Source organism: Triticum urartu, chromosome 1A (assembly GCF_056163025.1).
Source record: "Triticum urartu cultivar PI428250 chromosome 1A, HENAU_Tu73, whole genome shotgun sequence".
Classification (NCBI taxonomy): Eukaryota; Viridiplantae; Streptophyta; class Magnoliopsida; order Poales; family Poaceae; genus Triticum; species Triticum urartu.
In genome coordinates this window covers 380,424,319-380,441,121 of record NC_141873.1, presented here as the reverse complement: position 1 = coordinate 380,441,121, position 16,803 = coordinate 380,424,319, and the positions used below count along the sequence as shown (strand labels likewise).

General features: G+C 48.9%; 1 protein-coding gene across 1 annotated transcript; it reads right to left on the bottom strand.

The window, feature by feature from the left end:
- Positions 1–2,754: 2,754 nt before the first annotated feature.
- LOC147991325 (uncharacterized) lies at positions 2,755–3,650 on the bottom strand. The gene is made up of 2 exons (XM_087538625.1): positions 3,485–3,650; positions 2,755–3,407 (listed from the first exon to the last, which is right to left on the bottom strand). Exons 1-2 carry the CDS (start codon positions 3,648–3,650, stop codon positions 2,755–2,757), a joined length of 819 nt encoding a protein of 272 aa, XP_087394751.1.
- Positions 3,651–16,803: the final 13,153 nt, after the last annotated feature.

Below are 16,803 nucleotides of genomic sequence, written 5' to 3'. Positions count from 1 at the left end.
CACTCATGGCTGCATATCGGTGAGAGGTGGACATAGTGGCTGGTCACTTTAAAGGTTATCAGGTGGACCATATAGACCGGCAGAAGAATGAAGCGGCAGACGCTTTAAGTCGTCTTGGTTCCCAACGTAAACCGGTTCCGCCCAATGTCTTTCTTGATGTGTTGCACAATCCGTCAGTCAAAATACCAACCGAAGAAGATTTGGCTGTTCCTGATCCGGAGGCTCAATTGGTGGCAGATTTGCATGCCATACCGGATTGGACGATCCCATATCTGGATTACATGAACCGGGGTGAGTTACCAGCTGAGGAAACGTTGGCTCGACAGATAATCTGGCGTTCCAAGTCCATGACCATACTCAACGGGGAGTTACATCGTTACAGTGTTTCAGGAGCGATTCAACGATGCGTTTCTCCTTAACAAGGTTGTGAGATTTTGCGAGAAATTCATGAAGGAGATTGCGGTCATCACGCCGGTTCAAAGTTGTTGGTTGCTAAAGCTTTTCGCCACAGTTTTTACTGGTTGACGGCGCATGCTGATGCGGAGGATTTGGTTAAAAGATATGATGGATGTCAAAAGTTTGCCCGCCGTGCGCATGTTCCGGCTCAAGAGTTGCGGATGATTCCAGTTACGTGGCCGTTTGCCACTTGGGGGCTGGATATGGTTGGACCCTTCAAGCGCTCCAAGGACAAGAAGACCCATCTGTTAGTAGCAGTTGATAAATTCACTAAATGGGTAGAGGCAGAGCCAGTCAACAAGTGTGATGCAGCCACAGCGGTTCAATTCATCAAAAAGGTGATATTCCGGTTTGGCTTTCCACATAGCATTATAACAGATAATGGCACTAACTTGTCAAAAGGAGAGATGGAAGAATTCTGTCAACGTGAGCGCATCCGGCTTGATCTAGCATCAGTGGCTCACCCCCAATCTAATGGTCAAGTGGAAAGGGCAAATCAAGAAATTCTGCGGGGTATCAAACCAAGGATTATGGTTCCCTTAAAGCAGACGCCGGGTTGTTGGGTCGAGGAGCTACCTTCTATGTTATGGAGCATCAACACCACACCCAATAGGTCTACGGGTTACACGCCTTTCTTCATGGTTTATGGAGCAGAGGCGGTTCTTCCTAGTGACATCCGTCACGATTCGCCCCGTGTGGCAGCTTATGTTGAAACTGATAATGAGAAGGCACGTCAGGATTCTCTGAACCTGTTGGATGAAGAGCGGGATCTTGCAGCAAGATCTTTGGCGTTATCACAGCCGCCGGGTTAAAACTAGAACCTTTCAAGAAGGTGATTTGGTGCTCTGGCTCATCCAGGATCAGACTGATATGCATAAGTTATCCCCCCCTTGGGAAGGACCCTTTGTGGTCAGCAAAAATCTGCACAACGGATCCTACTACCTCATTGATGTTCGAGAGCATGAAGACTCACGTCAATCGGAGGAGGAGACAAAGCGGCCATGGAACATAGCTCTCCTTCGGCCTTACTATACTTGAAGCCATAGGTTTTCTCACCTGTACATATTTATGACAGTGTATACACCATATAATAAACCGGAGCCTCCGTTATAAGCGGGGTATCTGTTCTTTCTTATATCATATGCATGCTTTTACAAATTAACGGTCAAAGTGGAGTCTTTGTTAAACCGGATTTAGCAACTTCATAAAGATAAAGAAAATCACCAGGGGGCTTGGTCATGTTTGAACCACAGCTACACCTCTTGGTAGGCATTTCAGCCACGCAAGGAAAATTTTGTGGAGCCAAAGAGATTATTGTGCACTGTACAAACTCAAACATAGGCACACACTGAGCATCGCTCATAGTTACTTGGGGGCTCTTTTTTGCAAAGCAACAAAGAGTTTGAAAGGACCCTCGTAATTGGCTATCAAGCCACGGCTTGGAAGCCTGGTGTATTCACCTAAAACCCCGGGTTAACTTGCCTTCATCAAGTAAGCCACTCCTATCCAGGTAATCCTGGTATGACCCATCGAACGTTTGACAAGTCAATCTTTTACAGACCCTGAACTTGTCATAGTTAAAATGGTGATTGGTTAATTGGAGGCCCATCTTAAAAGGCTTTGTGAAATGGTTTAACTCAGAGGCCTGGCAGCCCATGAAAAGCCTTGATTTGGAGCCTGGCAGCTCGTAAAAAGCCTCGCATATTTTCCTATTTGAATTTTGTTTGTTGATAATCATAAGTATTTTTTGATAAACCGGCATCCTTGATCCGGCTTGCTTTCCAACCACTAGTTGTTGGCTCATGATCAGTTATAAACCGGTGGTCACTGACCCGGTATGGTTTGATCACCAGTATTATGAAGAAAATCCGGTAGGTATACCGGTCCGGTTTAAAAGATAGACCGGCATTATGAAGATGAGATTATCAAACATATCGGGTTGGTGTTAAACACCTTTGCTGTATACACGTTTGCTCACTCAAGGAGGTATGTTCTGTACATTATTTTTTGTACAAACACTTGATTATTCAGCTCAAGTACTATATACTTGGATATTATGACATGTTTAGCGGTAAACCGCTAGACACTTTTAAGTTTTTTGTACCCAGGAAGGCAAGTCATCATAGATTATGCATAAAATATATCTTGAAGGGCGGCACAGATTGTCACAAAGGGCTATGAAGCATGCTCGATGGCATGGCAGATAAACAAAGTTTCAGCTATCCTATTACATGAAGCTTTAAAGCGGCTCAACAGTGCCATTGTTTTTCACAGTAGCCATATAAACTGGCGACCGGATCAAGGCTCTTCCTCACGACGGTTTGACGGTTGCGGATCAGTTGGTGCACGCACTTCTTCATCCCTCCCCAGCCGCTGGAAATCAGCCGTTGACCAATTGATTCCGGTTAAGGCTCGGAATACTGCTTCTTCATGGATAAGATCAGAAGGGTTAATATCAGGGGCATAAGTGTGCTTACGAATCGGAGGCACAAGTTCTTCGACTTCATGGATCTCGGCCGGCTGTCTTTTCCCTTCTGCATCATAAAACGGTTGAAAATGGGACAAATCGGTGTCTTCAGCTAATTTGCTGGCCGCTGGCCGCATCTGTTTAGTCAACCGCCGAAGATCATCATTGTCAAAGTTTGAACTGTCTTCTTTAACACCTGGATACCTTTTAATGATATCCTCCGTTTCAAGATCTGGAATCCAGGCCTTGGCTCGAATAAGGGCAGTTAATGCTCCGGCTCTTGCAGCGGCTCTTTTCAATTCGGCAATACGCGCCGGTAACATGCCCAGCTTCTCAAGGGTTTCCTTAATCAACGTTGGCGCCGGTTTGTTATAGGCTGCGGTACTAATAGCTCGCTGAGATCTAGAGTATAGCTGCTCAACCAATGTGTATGCTGCTTTGAGCTTCATCCGCATATCTGCACCAAGATGAGTGATCCGAGTTCCTGCCAAAGATTTTTTCAACATCGTGGTCAGTTTTAAGATTCATTGACTGATGCAACATACATAAGCAGATACTTACCAAAGATAGCAGAGGTCATAGCGTTGATTTGGCGCTTCAAACCGGCTAGTTCTTCAGCCACCGGTTTCAGGGCTTCCTCGGCATCTACGGCTCTTTTGGTCAAACCGGCTTTTTCGGTTTCCCATGTAGCACGCTCTTGATTGAAGGATTCTTTCAATTTTTCCATTCCGGCCAGGGCCTGGGTCAGCTCCTATTTGGCTTTTGCAGCTTCAGCTTGTTGTGACTTCACATTTTCTTGCAAGTCAGAGTTTTTGGCATCTTTGCTTCTCAGTTCAGCCTGCAACATTGAAGGTATCTTCAACAAAACAACATATATATGCACTAAGTATAAAGCATATAACAAGTTATCCACTTCATACTTGGGGGCTAATGCTTATTTGCTCTCAAATACTACCTTCTATGCAAGTCTCCAGAACAATGCAAGCATTATCCTTGACACTTGGGGGCTAATGTACGTTTGTTCTAAACTGGCGGTATGGATTAAAAACCGGATTAACTTGCCAAGTTAAACCGGCCTTTGGGGGCTATGCTACAGAATGTTATCTCATTTTTCAAACATGAGTTTTATCTATGATTGAAGACACGCCTTGGCAAAGATTAATGATGGGATGCTTAAAGTGTTACAAAGACCCGGTTTATGATTGACAATCATAAAACGGCTCTTGGGGGCTACTTGGAATAGTATTTCAGCTATAAATCAATGTGCAACGGAGAAGAATTTACCTCATATCGTTCTTTCATCAAATTCACCAAACCGGCTTCATAATCCCGGTTTGAGTGCAAACGGTTCAAGAAGCCGGAATGAAGCTCATCAGCGTTAAGATGAGCATAGTTTAATAAGTCGCTGCTCCATTTACCTTTATCCCTGGCAATTTGCTCTTCTTTGGCACTATGCTGAGCCAAAATGACGGGATGACCAGGAGAACTGTGGCCGGCTCCGGTAATAATAATATCATCGCCTTGGCCTTCAGGATTTTGGGCGGATGATTATGGAATTTCAATGTATTTCATTGGATTAGCCCAGTTTGGATCTGCCGGTTCAGCATCAGGGGCGGCAGCCTCAACATCTGTGGGTTCGTCAGTATGCTGGCCGTCAAGGGGCGGATGATCAAAAGTTGTTTCAGGATGGAGGCCTTCCGGTTCACCTGTCTGCTCCGGTTCAACTCCTGGTTCTTCTTCTTCGGCAACAGGGTCTTCTGGCGGATTGGTGACCCGAGCTTTCTTGCTAGGTCTAGCTTTGGCCCTACAAACAGAATAAAAAGGGTTAACATCCTGTTCAAAAGATATAGGGTGCATTGAAAGGAAAGGTTTTTCGTAACTCACCCAGCCACAGTTTTCAAAGGGGGGAGTTGAGTTGCTGTCGATTCACCAGAAGAAGAAGGAGGTGTCACCTGATAATTTGAATCGGATGGATTAAGAGGCTGTCTAAAATAACCTGCCTTGGGGTAAGAATGGTCAGAAGTAGGAGAGACCTCAGACCGACGCTTCCGAACCGGAGTATCAGGTAAACCGGTAGAGGTGACCTATTGGCCACTGTGCCGAGTTGTCCGGCGAGCCTCATGCTGTTGAGTCTTCAAAATAAATGTTGGATCCAAGTGAGCAAGATGATGAGAAAGCCTTACTTTCCGGATTGTTTGGCGAGGTTTTTGTGTTGCATAGAGTCTGAACCGAAGGAAAGGGTAATTACCTCTACGTCCTCAGCCTGACTAGCTTCGACCTCCTCCTGAGGAAGATCATTGTTAACAAGATGCATAAAAAGAGATCCAAGTGAGTCAAGTTCTACCTCAGCTTCTGGGTCATCAGTATCATCATCAAGCTCCATATAAATCCGGCCAGCCGTTTTCCGCTTTGATGTCCGCTTTATGGCTTTGGTCTTCGGGCGGGTTGGCTTGGCCATTTTGTCTCCAGTTGGCTTTGCCGCTTTCTCTATAGATTTCCGTTTCCAGAAAGGGTCATCACCCTATACATATAAAGAAGAAGGGTTACAGCTTGTATAAGTCAAAGATATTAGAGATGAAGAGGAAGTGTAATGCTTACAACAGGCGGTTTGTTCTTAGTGTAGAAGGGACTCAAGCCGGTTTGACTACAGACCAGTTCCGATTCATTCAGAATCTTCTTAACACCTTCAGTAACTTCTTCCTCAGATAATTGGATGTTGCAGTGGCATTGAGGATCGTCAACCTCACCGGTATATTCACACATTAAACCGAGGCGCTGGCTTAATGGCAAGATACTCCAGGATATCCAACAGCATACAAAATCCACACCTGTTAAACCGTTTGCCATAAAGGCTCGGAGCTTGGCGATTTGAGGAGAATATTTTGCCCTTTCTAAGGAGCTCGGGCGTTGTGGCATTGGGTGAGTACTGGATAATCTATGATCTCGGAAGCCGGGGAGGGGATTCTCATCTTCAGGCGAAGTGTCTCTGCAATAGAACCATGTTTGGTTCCATTCCTTTGGGTGGCTATGGTGTTTAGCATGAGGAAATTCCACTTCTTTCCGCTTTTGAATTGAAACACCACCAAGCTCTGTATTCGGGTCATTCACAAACTCTGTGCGCCGGTTTAAGTGGAAGAAATCCCGGAACAATTTGGCAGTTGGTTCTTCCTGTAAATAGGCTTCACAGAAGACTTGGAAATTGCATAAGTTGGAGACAGAATTGGGACCAATATCTTGTGGATGCAGTTGGAAGCTGGCAAGCACATCTCGATAAAATTTCGACCCTGGCGGTTTGAAACCACGGCTTATATGGTCAACAAAGATTACCACTTCGCCTTGTCTTGGGGTTGGAGGATTCTCAGTTCCTGGGGCTCGCCATTTGATCTCAGTTTTCTTAGTCAGAGAGCCGATGCTAACCATCTCATCCAGTTGAGCCTCAGTAACCCGGGAACAAGCCCAGTTGCAGGCAGTGAATTGTTTGGCCATTGCAAAACGAACAAACTGAAAATAAAAGGCCGGTTTATAAATTATGCATGATCATACACAAGAGACAAGGGAGTAAGAAATGTACTGATATAATAAATGGTACAACCCGGAGACTAGTATAATGAGAAAGAAGGTAATGCTAGCGCAGGATTGATCAGACACTGTTAAACCGGAGCGTATTTATGAAGGTCACATGCTTTTCCGGTTTATCAGAGGGCTAATGGCATAGACTATTTATCCAATGTCAAATCACTTATATTGGCGCGAGGAGAAACAGATCTCACAATGATGTATAAAACTTTCGGATCTAGAGATAAGACAGAAAAGCAAAAATAATTGGATCTTGAAGGGGTGCAGAACTGAAGCAATTTTTGACAGACAGATCAGTTGTTGGCGCATAAAGATTTGTGATGATCATGGGAGATAAGCGATGGTAAGAGATGTATCAAGCATGAAGTGTCCATCTATTAAAGGAAGAACATGGAAGAATAGCATTGGTGAACTTCGGAAGAACTGCGAGGAATATCGAAACCCTAGAACAGATCTATGGTGAAAAAAGCAGAACTTACCGGAGCTAGTGAAGAAGCGGAAGGGCGCCGCAGTTCTCTGGTGCGTTCAGGGCGATGCAGCGGCCGAGGTCGGAGCAGAAACGATGGTCGACAGTGGCGGCGGAGTTCCAGAGGCTGAGCAGCGCGATGAAGACGATGCGAAGAGGCACGGGGGGAACGGTGAAAATGACCCCTCGGTCCTATTTATAAGGCGAAGTGAAAAATGGCAAGTGCGGGAATCGAGGAGTCCAAAAAATGGATAAGTTAATAAAGGTGTCGCCTCAATAGCTGGATATATATTAAATGAAGGAAATCTCCGATATCAACGGATGGATGATGTCAGGACGGTTTATCATAATTTTGAAGTATGACTTCACGGCGGTTTACAAGATCAGAAATGAAGACAAGAGAGAAGATTTTTTCTAAAGTGTGGAAGATTGACATGAACAAGTTCAAATCAATCTGGGGCGTAATGTTGGGGATATTACTACTAGAGGTAAACTGGCCTTGGGTAGCCCGTAGCTGGGTTGACTCTTTGAAGATTAGAAGCCCATGAAGATGTAAAGATTCTAGCGCTTTACGGAGGGCCTAGAGGCGAGTTACAATATGTAAATGTAAACTGGCCCAGTCATGTAACTTGTATAGTAAGATAGAAAGAGAGAGACCGAACCGGATACGTTTATAAACCGGCTTCGGGACTCTGTAGCCCGGCGGGCGTCAACCTATGTATATAAAGGGATGACCCGGCTGCGGTTTCGAGACGGACAACAACAACAACTCGAAATCCAGACAAAGCGGATTCACTCCCTGGCCTTCGAAACCCTAGCAATACCAATCACAACTAGACGTAGGCTTTTACCTTCATCGAAGGGGCCGAACTAGTATAAACTCCCGTGTCCCCTTGTCCGGTTTAACCCCTTTAAGCTAACCCGTCGCGATGGCTCCACAACTAAGTCCTTTCACGAGGACATCTGCCGTGACAAACTCACGACAGTTGTGGTGTAATACCCTACTCCAGTGTGTGGTGTGATGGATTGCCTCTGGGGCTGATGATGGACAGTACAAGGGAAGAACAGCCTCGCGAGGGGTGTTCTTGAGCTGGTGTGGTGTGTTCTACTTAGTCTCTACTAGGTTTCGTCCTTCCTCCCTTTTTCCTCCTCTCTTCAACTCTCTTTTCTCTCTTCTCTCTTCTCGTTTGTGGAGGCTAGCTCTATTTATAGAGGCCCTGGGCCTCTCCCCGAATAATTGAGCGGGAAGGGCGCCAACAATTGGCCATTTTGAAGGGGAACATCTAGTACAAGTTATCCTGACCAAAGGTGGTCTTCGGCTGCCAAAAGCACTGGTGATGACGCCGTCTTGGGCTCCACGGTGACCTTCGTCCGGCCGTCCGGCTGGTCTTGGTCTCGTTGCACCGGAATGGTAACCTTTGCCTGATACCTTGGCCTGTGCTTGCCCCCTTTGCACCAAAGGGGAAACAAGGACCCTGCGCAGGCCGGCACCCGCCTGGCCTTGATCGTCATGGCTTGCGTCATGGGATCCTCGTGAGGTACCCTTGCATTGATATCTCCGCCTCCTCGCGAGCCTGCCTGATGAGGCCGCTCTTGAGGAAGCTTCATGTCGTCCACCCCGCGAGGCTTGGCCCCTCGCGAGGGTCTTGAGCTTGGGCTGATGAAGATGGGCCATGCTGGGCCCCCACCTGAGCCACGCCTCAGGCCGCAGGCAGGCAAGTCTAGGGACCCCCGTTCCCAGAACGCCGACAACAGTATTCCATCATTCAGAGCAAGGAGCATAAAAGAACCAGAATTTAAAATGAATATGGAGGCATGGCATATGCATCACACGAGACCATCTAGTAATAGAATATCAGTACATCCATAAGTCCACCAGTCCACATGGATACATCACATATCATAGCAGCAACACCACACATGACACTGTGTCACACATCATCAGGCTACCATGGCTATCTACACGTGTACCTGGAACAAAAGTATACCTGTCGACCTATCTGTCCGTCGGAACTAGTCTGGCTAACTATGGATGTGCAAACTCTGGAAGGGTAGCTACGGCTACCAGACCTTTCTAGATATGTACAGAATCCAAAAGGACAGCCTCCATGCATCTGCCTAAACATCTAATAAGTGGCGGAACTAACTCTAGGAGGTGTAGCTATGATGCTACAACCTTGCCAGAATACTAACTACTAGTAGTAGTAGCACGTCAATCCTCCCTGACAAGAGGACTAGGTGAAATGGTGAGGAGCAAGTTGGGGGCGAGGGCAGAAGTCGGTGCAGGCAGAGACACACTCGGTGCAGCAGCATTAGACTCGGGTGTGCTGATGGTGCTAAGAGGGTACTCAGAGGGAGTGTGCTCAGAGGGTGTGACGTCGGAAGCGACACGAAGGTACTCCGGGGGCTGAGAAGACACCTGGCGGGAGTCGAGTGCTAGAAGCTCTGAGTAAGTGACGCCAATCACTAAAAAGTCAGGGGTGCCATCGGGAGAAGGTGGAGCAGGGTCGGTAGCTGGAGAACCTGGTGGAGTGTGGGGAGTGTGCTCTGGAGGTGGTGGAACTACAACGGAACTCAAAGTAGGAGTGAGGGAGTCCTGGATTAGGGGGTGTTCGGATAGCCATACTATACCTTCAGCCGGACTCCTGGACTATGAAGATACAAGATTAAAGACTCCGTCCCGTGTCCGGAAGGGACTTTCCTTGGCGTGAAAGGCAAGCTTGGCGATACGGATATGAAGATCTCCTACCATTGTGACCGACTTTGTGTAACCCTAACCCTCTCTGGTGTCTATATAAACCGGAGGGTTTTAGTCCGTAGGACAACGTACATATCAACAATCATACCATAGGCTAGCTTCTAGGGTTTAGCCTCTTCGATCTCGTGGTAGATCTACTCTTGTACTACCCATATCATCAATATTAATCAAGCAGGACGTAGGGTTTTACCTCCATCGAGAGGGCCCGAACCTGGGTAAAACTTCATGTCCCTTGCCTCCTGTTATCATCCGGCCTAGACGAACAGTTCGGGACCCCCTACCCGAGATCCGCCGGTTTTGACACCGACATTGGTGCTTTCATTGAGAGTTCCTCTGTGTCGTCGCCGTCAGGCTCAATGGCTCCTACGATCATCAATAGCGATGCAGTTCAGGGTAAGACCTTCCTCCCCGGACAGATCTTCGTCTTCGGTGGCTTCGCACTACGGGCCAATTCACTTGGCCGTCTGGATCAGATCGAAAGCTACGCCCCTGGCCGTCAGGTCAGATTGGGAAGTTTAAACTACACGGCTGACATCCGTAGGGACTTGATCTTCGACGGATTCGAGCCACTGCCGAGCGCGCCGCACTGTCCCGACGAGCATGATCTAACTCTGCCACCGAACAGTGCCCTGGAGGCCACACCCGCATCAGTTTCGACCCTTAATTCGGAACCAACCGCACCGATCGAGGATGGATGGTTGGACGCCGCCTCTGGGGCTGCGATCTTAATGGCGATTGAGCCGAACACCAGCCCCGCACTCCGCGAAACTCATGATTCCAAGGAGCCGGAGTCCTCTCCGGACTCCGAACCATTCGCGCCTCTGCCGATCGAATCCGATTGGGCGCCGATCATGGAGTTTACTGCCGCGGACATCTTTCAGCACTCGCCCTTCGGCGATATTATGAAATCACTAAAGTCTCTCTCTTTATCAGGAGAGCCCTGGCCGGACTACGGTCAGCGAGATTGGGATACGGACGATGAAGAAATTCAAAGCCCACCCACCACCCACTTTGTAGCCACCGTCGACGACTCAACCGACATACTCGACCTCGACTCCGAAGACATCGACGGTATGGACGCCGATGAAGGAGACGATGAAGAACCAACGCCTATTGGGCCCTAGAACGCCACCTCGTCATATGACGTATACATGGTGGACGCACCAAAAGATGATGACGAGGAGCGGAAGGACGCACTGAAGGCTTGTTCCCTCGAAAAGAAGTCAAAGCAGCGATGCAAGCGCCGCCCCAAATCCCGCCTCGATAGAAATAGCGATCACATAGACCCAGCGCTGGAGCAGGGCGAACCGCTGCCGGACAACGGCAATCCGGATAATCAAACCGAACAAACAAACCCTATCAAGGATCATGGTCCGGACGACATAACGCCGGACAGGCACCCGGAGCAGCAGACTGCCCGTAAAAGGCTTGTTGCCACCGCGAGGAGTCTGAAAAAGTAGAAGCAAAGGCTCAAGGCCGCGCAAGACACACTCCAAATCAGATGGAGTAAAATACTCAACACAGCAGCAAGGTACGGCGACAATCGCCCCTACAAGAGCTACCCAAAGCGGAAGCTGCTACCCGAATTCGATGAGGAGGCCTCAGACCCCCCCACAACCAAATATCAAAGCAGCCACCTGGTCGGATGAACGACCCCTCTACCAACACAGAGCGGCATACAACGCCGCTCACCATACAACAATGCGAGGGCCCGCACCCAAAGAACGGTGCAACAAGATCCATCTATGGACCACGCAAGCGCGCCCCAGCATACAATGCAACACAACAAACATCCGAACAACGCGGTACACCCAGCTACAGGGGTGCTGCACACCCCCTATGTTTCACCGATGAGGTGCTGGACCACGAATTTCCAGAGGGATTCAAGCCCGTAAACATAGAGGCATACGACGGAACAACAGACCCTGGGGTCTGGATTGAGGACTACATCCTTCATATCCATATGGCTCGAGGAGATGATCTCCATGCCATCAAGTACCTACCCCTCAAGCTCAAAGGGCCAGCTCGTCACTGGCTCAAAGGCCTCCCCGAAAGCTCCATTGGAAGTTGGGAAGAGCTCGAAGACGCCTTTCGGGCAAATTTTTAAGGGACTTATGTCCGACCTCCGAATGCGGACGATTTGAGTCATATAACTCAACAGCCCGGAGAGTCAGCCCGAAATCTTTGGAACAGGTTTTTTACTAAAAAGAACCAGATTGTCGACTGTCCGGACGCCGAAGCCTTAGCAGCTTTCAAGCATAGCGTCCGTGACGAATGGCTCGCCAGACACCTCGGCCAAAATAAGCCGAGAACGATGGCCGCATTAACAAACCTCATGACCCTCTTTTGCACGGGAGAGGACAGCTGGCTAGCCAGATGCAGCACCAGCGACCCCAGTACATGTGAAGTTAGAGATGGAAACGGGAAATCACGGTGCAAGCAATAACAAACGCCGGAATAAAGAAGATAGCACGAAGGGCACAGCAGTAAATGCCGGATTCAAAAGCTCTCGGCCAGGACAAAAGCCGCCCCCTAAAGGCACCAGGGATGAATTGTCCAGCCTCAACAAAATTCTGGATCAAGTATGTCAGATTCATAGTACCCCTGATAAACCTGCTAATCATACCCACAGAGAATGTTGGGTCTTCAAGCAGTCCGGCAAGCTCAACGCCGTACACAAGGGGGAGGATACACCAAGTGAAGACGAGGACGAGCCCCCCAAGCAAGCCAACGGGGAACAAAAGCAATTTCCACCAGAAGTCAAAATAGTAAACGTGTTACACGTAATCATGGGAAAAAACAATGCGGCACTCCCAGGAAAGTATACCCAAGTGCCTGTCACCACGAAGTCCTGCCACTGGTCATCTCAACCGATCACTTTCGACCATCGCGATTACTCAGCAAGTATCCAACACGCAGGATGGGCTGCCCTGGTATTAACCCAGTAATTGGCGGATATCACTTCACAAGGGTCTTGATGGACGGCGGCAGTAGCCTAAACCTAATATATCAGGATACAATCCGCGGGATGGGGTTAGACCCAACACAAATTCGTCATAGCAATACTACCTTTAAAGTAGTAATGCCAGGCCCAGGGGCTCGTTGTACGGGCTCCCTCCTACTACAAGTTACATTTGGCTCCCCCAATAACTTCCGTCGCGAGCATTTAACTTTCCACATCGCTCCGTTTCAAAGTGGATATCAAGCACTGCTCGGACGTGAAGCTATCGCTCGCTTTAATGCAATACCACACTACGCCTCCCTCACACTCAAGATGCCTGGTCCACGTGGCATAATTACAGTGCACGGAAATATCAAGCGATCTCTGCGCGCCGAAGAGAGTGAGGTTGCCTTGGCCGCCGCACACTAAAGGCGCCCGGACAAGCGAAAGCATCCAATAGGCCGTCAAGACCTCAGATACAACTAATCAAGTCCGGCGCCGCTATTTATATGGAAATAAGTGGTCACACCCCTATTTGTCAATACAAGGGGCTCAATGCGTGCAGACAAGTGGCAATTTCTTATCATCTTGAATTATACATGGTTTCTTTAAAAACTATCCTTTTGCACGACAACTTTTTCACTTAACTTCCTCTCTTTTACAGACGATCATCGTGCTACACCCGTCCAGGATACGGCACAACGGAGACACAGGCGCAGACGTGCAGCAGGGACCCGCTCCAAGGATTCTTTTTAGATTAAGACCCTGCGTAAACCTTTTTTACTGTCTCTTGTTGATACATATCCACCGTTGAGAAGGATGCTGACGTCTTGGCATGTGGCCACGCCAGAACAATGCACGTACCTGGACACACGGGGCTTCTTACAAAGGCCACTATTTAGGCCCGGTTTATACCACAAAGACGGAATACCTTAGGGAGTGTTCGGCGTCGCGAGTTTGGCCCTATATGCATCAGCTCCGAATCATCGTCTTTGGTCAAATGTTGGGTTTGCCCGGCTCCTGTGTTTTGGTGCCTTACATTCCGCCTTGCCGGCTAAGGTAGCACCAGGAGAACTATTGCGATTGTGCCCTGGTTCATCCGGACGAGCACGTCAGTAGAGAAAGCCAAAAACTGACTGTCATGATATAGCGTGAGACTGGTCAACCACTCGATGACCTGTGGGAATGTTAGAATTCCTCTGCCTTAACGAAGGGCCGTTTCCCGGTCAGGCATGTACGCACCCCGAGATCAGGAGAGTGCGGAGCCACCAGGGGCTATCTAGTAGCCCCACTGTCAAACTCCTATGGCTAAGTGAAAGTGCTAAAGCATTATAGTCCGATTGCCTCGCTCGCTCCGCTATCACCTCCTTAATAGGACCAAGACATTGGGTTAAGTGTGAATGCGTGTTTTTGCGAGCACCTCCGCATTATATGCGTGAGGGTTGAAGCCGACGGCTGCAATCTTTCAGGTTATACACATGTATACATAAACGGCCGCCCAGGAGGCATCATATTACTTTTAGGCAAAAGTATAAAAATAGCCTTATAAAAATTTATAAAAGCATTTCGCTTACAATGAGATTACATATCACTCAAACATAATATTTTTTGAGCACTGGGTCTCTATCAAACGGGCACCCTCAAGAACTTCTTCAAAGTAGTGCTCGGCAGCCTTTCGACCTATAGCCGAATCCCGCGCTGCAACATTGGTAGCATCCATCTCCGCCCAATATGCCTTAACACGGGCAAAGGCCATCCGTGCGTCCTCTATGCACGCCGACCTCCTCATCGCATTAATGTGCGGCACCACGTCAAGGACCTGCTGCACCAAGCTGAAATAGCTGTTCGTTTTTGACCTTCCTGGCCATAGCTGATCCACAACAGAGCTCATAGAGAGTCCGGACAACCTATTTAGTTCGACCCATTCGGCTAATTGGTCAGTCAGTGAAAGTGGACGCTCGGGAGAATGGAATTGTCTCCAAAACAGCTGGTCTACTCCACGGTCCGTCTGACCCTGGAAGTACTTGACTGCATCGGCAGCGCTCGCTGCCAAATCCATATACACATCCTCCGAACTCCACAGCCGATCCAGAGGGGCATACCGTGGATCTCCGAATTTCCTCCGCAACATAAAGGATTTCCCAGCTACAATATCTCCGGCTTCCCGCAGCTCCTCCTTCTTTGCCCTCATAGCAGAGCGGAGATCCTTTTTCGTCGCAGCAGCCTTCTCAAGGTCCGATGCCTTCGCTTGGTTTTCCTTTTCAAGAACCCGGCAACGGTCGGCGGCGGCTTTTAATTCTATAGCCATCTTGGCCATCTTGTCTCGGGTCTCGCCATGCGCAGCCTTCTCGGCTTGCAACTCTTCGGCCGCCGTCACAACAGTCGCATTACCTAACCTCGCTTGTTCCTTGGCTCGGGCAAGTTCTGCCCGCAAGGCTTCAACAGTGGCAGCTCCATCTGCAGTCACAACATATTAAAGATACTGGCATCATGTTGCTCTTCCTATGTGGCGTTTACCAGATATTGACACTTACCCTATGCCTCGTCAAGCCTTTTGTTAACAAGCTCGGTGCCGGCGTCTGCCGCATCCAACTGCCGTTCTAAATGGACAAACTCGCTAGTCCGGCTAGCCACCGGAGCTTCCATCACCTGCACATAAAGGCAGTATGGTTATTTCCTGGGAATATGATCCTCTGTTCTTCATCGTTTCCGATGACAACCAGAGTCTCAGGGGCTACTATCTACACAGGGCACACATAGCATGTGCAGGATTATCATACATTCTTGTACGTACCTCAAAGCCTGTTAGTAGGCTCATAAAAGCTTCATGCAATCCGCTTTCGGCGGACGATATTCTCTCCATCACCGTATTCATCATCACACGGTGTTCATCTGAGATGGCCGCTCGCCCCACCAACTCCCTCAAAACATCCGATCGCACACTAGATGGGGTCGGACTCTTTTGTCTGCTCTCTTTGGGAGCCAGACACTGGGAGCTTCGGGGGTCAATGGGATTATCTTCTGGACTCACCGGACTTGGAGAGGCCCTCCGCGACGACACTTCAGGGTCGCCCGCTTCTGGAGCGGAGGAGTCCGGATGAGGCGTTTCGCTCTCCATCATCTCTGGAAGAAGATCCCCCGAAGATGAGCTTATTTGAGAGGGGCTAAGGCCCGAACTGCAAAAATATATGTGGTGGTTATTTTCTCAGACGAAAAAGATGGCATATCTGTACTATTAAAAGTATTTCGGGTCACTTACGACTCGTGGGAGAATTGATCCCCCCGCGGACTTTGTGCGGCAACAGCGCCCCCCAAGGTAGGACCCTCTGTGGGAGACTTCTTCTCCCGTTTGGAAGCTTCGGCTTCCGAATCCCCGGGCGCAGTCCTTTTCCTCTTCTGGTCGCCTTCCCTCATGGAGACGCTCGCTCCCTCGGCTAGAATGGGCAGCGTTGGGGACCCGCATCCGCCCACATTATCCTCCACAGTATCTTCCTTCAAGGGCTCCGGGCACGGTGCGGTCTGGAGCATCATTTCCAATACCGGATTTTCCAAACCCTCAGGGAGGGGGGCTGAACACCGAATCAACTTCGCCTTTGTTAGCCAGTCCTGGTCAAAAAGCAAACTCTTAGAAATAACTTCGTAACAAAGTAGAGATAGTATGTTCGGCCGGAAGATGCCTTACCTGTTCGGCGGTGCGGTTACTACTTAGGCCCACGTCCTCGGTGATTTCCGGACACTCCACCTGAGGTCCGAAGAATGACTTGGTACATCTCCTCATGCATCAGGCCGAGAAAATTTTGAATGGCACGCGGTCCCTCGGGATTGAACTCCCACAGGCAAAGAGGCCGGCGTTTGCAAGGCTGGACTTGACGAACCAACATAACCTATATTACCGCAACCAAACTGAAATCTCCATTGAAGAGATCTCGAATGCGGCCTTGCAGTATAGGCACGTCCTTGACTGGACCCCAGCTCAGACCTCTGCTGATCCATGACATCAGCTGTGGTGGAGGGCCCGAGCGGAAAACAGGGGGGCCGCCCACTTGGCACTTCTAGGAGCCGTGATGTAGAACCACTCCTGTTGCCACAATTCAGACACCTCTGGGATGGAACCTTTGGGCCACGGATCTCCCGTCATC